The following is a 6,041-nucleotide window of genomic DNA, read 5'->3' as shown; positions in this document are numbered from 1 at the left end:
CCTAATTATTATGATGAATTAGGACACCTAAAGTTTATTAAAGTAATTGTCTAAAGTTAACTCTATTTTAAATCTACGAAACCAAAATATTCTAGGTAAGGGTTCAATTAATCTAAAGGGAAGGTATTAAGCATCCTTTAAGATCCATTAACAATGGTTAACCGGCCGGACTTAAAGTTAATTAAAAAGGCTAAGAAAGTCACTGAAAACTTTAATGTTGAAAATGGGTGTCATTTGAAAAATTCGGCTTTTAAATTAGACTTGATTCTCAAATGTGGCTACTTGAAGTAAACATAAGCAAAGTTAAAAAAACGTCATTTCCGGGAAGAAGGTTAGACTTTGAATATTTTAACCGGAAGAAAAGATAAAACGTGTTTAAAAAAATATTTTTGACTCAAAGTTGGTGGAAAAGAATCATCCCATCAAAGAAAAAACTCATTATTGATTTTTTAAAAGCTAAGGTCCTGCCTAAAATTACTTAAAATCTAATTAAACATGGACATTAATATAAGCTATTGTTTTGTCCTAAGTGAGATAAAACTGAAAGCGGTATAAAACTTATAAAGCAAAAAAAAGGATAAACAGTGGTTAAATGTTAATGAAAATAGCTAAAGCTTCACCCGACAACCAAAATGAAGACTCTGCTATTTCTTCCACTATTTATACGGTGCAAGAAAAAATAAAGAGATCTCGTGCGGAACAAAGAAAAGGGTTGTAACGAGCATATGTAGCAGATTCCAAGGATGTCGAGTCTCATATCGAAACTCGAGGTACTCCACCCGTGTACATGCAACGAAGAGGTAACGGAAAATTGGAATTAGAAAGGATATTATTTAGAAGAGCAAATAAATACATGATTAAATATTTAGCTGAATTAAAGCATAGACATGTTTCTAAGTAATAATAACTATTCATTTCATAGCATGATACTCAAGTTCAGTTTTTTAACTAAACACTACTTAAGTTCTCAGAGGTAAAAAAAATTAACGAATGGTTTCTACGTTATCAACATATTTTACATAATCAACTGTCGAAGAAAACAAATTATGCACATTCCGAGGATTAAATCATGATACCTAATTATGGGAACAAAATCCTGAAATCACATAAAGCAAGCAGAACATGAGCGATGCATGAATATTTTTAAAGGATCATTATTCCTAAACATAATCTCTATTTGCACAAATAATAGCCAGATGATTTCTTACATACTAATACTTAATATTGTTCCTACTAACGGATTTAGTCTGCTTGAAGCAAAAGTAAGAAATGGACAGAGATTGAGAGACAACAAAATGTTAAAGTTTTCTTTGAAAAACAGTAAAAAATAGCTTAAATGAGAGAGTTTTCCATAGTTCAAGCTTCTCCAAAAAGAGGATGTACACCCGCTCCAAAAAAAAAACCCTCAATGACTGCAATAACTGGGTATTTATAGATGCAAACTAGGGCGTTCCAAGAGGGAATTCAAAATTCAAACGGTCAAAAGAGCCGTTTGAATTGAGGAACAATTAGCCAAAGTTGAAGGGACAAAGCTCTACCATAGCAGATGGAGGTGATGGCGCGTGTGGAGAAAAATGGAGAGAGGCTAAGAAAGAGACAACATATTCTCTCAAGTCAAAAGTTTTCTGAAAGAATAGTACTCTTCACGTGAAGAGGCAGGACTTTTTTGATGTTTTGATTAAGGGGTGAGAGAATTAAATAGGAAAGAGGGAGGATTCAAAATATTTACACCAAAATGGAGAGACAATTTTCGTAAAAAGCTGAGAAAGAGGTTTGGAATCTCGTGTACAATAGGAAAAAGAAATGGGGTGTGTGACTGCTTTTGATTAGATTAAAAGTTTGGTGTTTGATGTAAGGTTAGATTAAATAGGAAAGAAGAATTGAAAATCAGGAGAGAGAATTGACAAGAAAAAAAAAGCGAGTTTAAAAAGAAGAGAGAGAGTTGAAAAATAAATAAAAGGAAGTAGTTTGAAAAGAGAGAGAGTTGGACGGGTGAAAAAAAAATAAGGGGAGAAAGTTACGAAAAAGGGAAACATGTGGGGCCTAAGTCAAGAAAAATGAGGGGAGAAATAAATATGGGATAGATGGACTAGTAAGTGGGGTAGATAGAATTATCAAGAATTTGCCCCTCGTAAAATAATATTTTGACGAAATAAAAATTATAACACATCGTTTTAAAATACGAGCTTCCAAACGAGTCCAATATTGATATACTTCCGAGCAATATTTAAAAGTATGAAAACAATGCGGTCAAAATGAGCCGTAATTCATACGTCATTTTTAATTAATAATTTTTCCGAGTTAGACAGGGCGGGATACGTATCTTCTTTTCAAATCACGTTTGTAAAAGTAAATAACTCGTAATTTCTTGTAATTGTTAATTTTTATGAAAAATAATAATGAAACGTCAATTTTTGCAATTTTCTCATGATTTTTAATTTTTTAAGGGCATCCTTACTCCGTCTTGGACTCGAAAAATTTGAAAATTAAAATACGCGTTTTATGAGGTAAAAATTGGGTGTCAACAATTAAGATTTTTTGTTTTTCAACATCTGAATTTGCATAATTTATTTAGTATTAAACATAATAAACATACAATTCAAACAAAAAAATAGTTCAGTATAAAAGATATAAATTTAATAAAATAAAATTATTATTTGACAAAGAAAATGAACATTTATGTTCGCTAGTGATGGTCGAGATTGTGGTGGTGGTGATGACAAGTGGTGTTAGTGGCAAGTAGTGGTAGTGATAATAGTTGTGATGATGGAGATACTCGGTGTTGTAGTGACTGGTGCGATGGTGGTGGTGGTAGTTGTGAAGCTAGAGCTAATTGATGCTAGTAGTTGGCGAAGTTGGTGGTAGCAGTTGAAGAATGTGTGGTGGTTGACAATGGTGTTGGTGGTAGTTGGTGACGATACTAGTTATGGTACTGGAGGTGGTCGGTAGTAGGGATTGTCTGCAACATTAGTAGTGGTTGATAGTGGTGGCGGTAGCGGTAGTGGTGGCGGTAGCGACAATGATGGTGGTGTGGATATAATTATGACAGAAGTGGTAGATGTAGCAGCGACTGTCAATAGTGATTGATATCGGTGGTGGTTGTCAGTGGTGGTTGGTGGTAGTGGCTAGTGATTGGCGACAATGGTGGTGGTTGTGAGGTGGTTAATTTGTAATGGTGGTTGGTGGCTGTGGATGGATAAACATGACTAAGCTAAACAATCAATCAAAAAACCACAACGACTCAAGCCTTATCAAATAAAAAATTGCAGTTTAATAAATGGGATTCTTGAACCAAAAAATAAAAGAAAAAAATTACCTCGAGGTTCCAAAAGAAAAGCAAAAGCACCCCCTCTTTCACCTTTCTTTTTTTCTCCAAGTGATTTTTTTTTTTTTTAATTCTCTAAGTGAAATAGAGAATATTTAATGAGTCTTTTGGTTCTGAGTTAAATTAGGATTCACAAATAAAGTGATAGTAATAAGTAAAGTGGGATAAGAAAATGTGTTAGACTGGAGGGATGTAACAACTATAAACATTTTCTTATCCCAGTCTAAAACATTTTCTTATCCCACTTCACTTATTACTATCATCGTTCAGCTTAGTCTGTTTCTCTTCTCTTGATCTTCTTGCTCTATTTCCAAATGAAAAGCTTCATTTTTAAGCCTTTAAAAAGTAAATAAACGAGTACTCCATGCATAGTTAAGCCTTGATCATATAAGTACAACAAAGTAGTGCTCCATTTATTAAACACTTGGATGCCTTGCGCAAGCTGTGGAAAGCTCCACTGTCACATTACATATGTACATATGCCTTTATTTCATACGTAGAGCACATACTGTTTTTAAAAAAAAACAGCTATTTAGGAGGATTAATAGCTTTATAGCTCCTTAGGACAACTAATTAAAGATCCATCATGATCATAGAGTTTGCAACCCTCTCCTGCCATGCAACAGTTGACACAAACTTGTTCAAGTTTGGCCAATCCCAAAGATGGACAAGTCATGTAAGCAACTCTTGTATCACATTCCAAAGTACAAGGTTTGGGATGTTCAACTTCCTCCTTAGTTTTCACTTCAGACTCTCCTTTACAGATAAAAGTTCCATTGGAACTGTAATAGTTGCAACTCTTTTTGCCTGCACAACAATTTGTGCATATTTTATTGATCCTTTTTTCTTCTGAACGTGGGCAAATCCCGTAGGCAATTCTTCCATCACAATTAAGGGGACAAGCCCTTGGTTTTCCCACTTCAGACTCTCCTTCACAAACAAAGGTTCCATCAGCACTGTAATAGTTACAACCCTTCATGCCTGCGCAACAATTGGTGCATATGGGATTGATCCGGTTTTTTTCTGAACGCGGGCAAATTGCATGGTCGATTCTTGGATCACAATTGCGGGGACAAGGCTTTGGTTTTCCTGGTTCAGACTCTCCTTCACAAACAAAGGTTCCATCTGCACTGTAATAGTTACAACCCTTCGTGCCTGCGCAACAATTGGTGCATATGGGATTGATCCGGTTTTCTTCTGAAATCGGGCAAATTGCATGATCGATTCTTGGATCACAATTGCGGGGACAAGGCTTTGGTTTTCCTGGTTCAGACTCTCCTTCACAAACAAAGGTTCCATCGGCACTGTAATAGTTACAACCCTTCATGCCTGCGCAACAGTTGGTGCACATGCGATTGATCTGATTTTCTTCTGAACGTGGGCAAATTGCATGATCAATTCTTGGATCACAGTTCTTAGTACAATGCTTGGCATCTGCTTTTCCCAGCTTGCTTACAAGTAGAAACGTTCCTACAACATAGCCAAATTAACTTAAGGATTAAATATCAAGGAAGACAATCTTAAGAAAAAACATGATAATATAACAGTCAAGTATAGAAGTATGTAAAGAAATGAATCTTGAGCCTAACTCAACCTCCAAAGCTAGCTCATGAGAGGAGAATTGCCCAAATCCTTATAAGGAGACCACTAATCTCATACTTTTTTCTTTCTTCCACAAAGTAGAAAAGGAAAAAGGGAAAAGAAAAATCTTACCAAGAACAATCAGGAGAACAAGGAAATTAGCTCTGTGAATAGCCATGCTTTCTCGTGAGTTAACTTATTTTCCTTTTTTGTGTAGGGAGAGTACTATCCTCTCCACCAATTTATAGCAAACGAGTGATCTATTAAAACAATAAGATAATCATATCATCTATTGTTTATCGACTAAAATACTCTTCTTTTTACAATGATAACCTCCTATAATAGAAGTTAAAACTTGGTTTTGAACACGTAAGTTTGGCAAGGAGCTTACTCTTACCGCTTCATTTTTTGCTAAATGAAAGGGCAAGCTTGTACAAAACGTTCAGAAAGCTAAATCTTCCCCGATAGCATGGTATATTTATTCAGTTTAACTTCTATACATTACGGTGTAATAAAATTATTACTTATATAATTATTTTACTTATAAGGTATTACAGATAAATTTCTATAGTTAATTGATAACTTGAAAAAAAATGATAATCAATATGTTATAATTGGTTAAACTATAATGGTTGTATGGAAAAGTTTTCACTATTGATCTTTTTAACTTAAACTTCTAAATGATTTAAGTTCTATGAACTGATGGTGAAAAAATATTTACACAATCAGGTAATTTATAAGATAAAATTACAAGGCAATCATAACCATTAATTGATAACGTGATAATTAAAATGGCAACTAATAACCTGTAATAAAAGGTCAAATTACATAGATAATTTTTGAAAATTTACAACGTTGTTTTAACTAAGTTAAATCCAATAATTAAACTACTAACGTAGCCCGACACTTGAGTTTGATTAAGCAACGTGATAAGTATGATTAGGTATTTCGAAAAGCTTAACAGCCGTCGTCCCTACTGTATTTTCAAAGAACACAAATACAATCTTTCAACAGCAAAAACACGTGTATAAGATAATCAAAGTATGTCGGTAAAGTTTGAGCGTCGATTATTTTTATTTTAATACAACTACTATGTTTCGTTGCACATATTTTTTGTGCCAAGGCCCTTTCATTA

At 34.1% G+C, this 6,041-nt stretch overlaps 1 protein-coding gene across 1 annotated transcript; it reads right to left on the bottom strand.

Annotated features, from left to right (window-relative positions):
* Positions 1–3,711: 3,711 nt before the first annotated feature.
* On the bottom strand, positions 3,712–5,334 carry LOC132034242 (wound-induced proteinase inhibitor 2-like). Its single transcript, XM_059424532.1, has 2 exons — positions 5,039–5,334; positions 3,712–4,795 (listed from the first exon to the last, which is right to left on the bottom strand). The coding sequence occupies exons 1-2, from the start codon at positions 5,082–5,084 to the stop codon at positions 3,876–3,878; spliced, it is 966 nt and encodes a 321-aa protein (XP_059280515.1). The 5' UTR covers positions 5,085–5,334; the 3' UTR covers positions 3,712–3,875.
* Between the last annotated feature and the right edge of the window lie 707 nt (positions 5,335–6,041).

Source organism: Lycium ferocissimum, chromosome 10 (genome assembly GCF_029784015.1).
Source record: "Lycium ferocissimum isolate CSIRO_LF1 chromosome 10, AGI_CSIRO_Lferr_CH_V1, whole genome shotgun sequence".
Classification (NCBI taxonomy): Eukaryota; Viridiplantae; Streptophyta; class Magnoliopsida; order Solanales; family Solanaceae; genus Lycium; species Lycium ferocissimum.
Note: the sequence above shows the minus strand (reverse complement) of the source record. Positions and strands in the feature narration are given on the sequence as shown.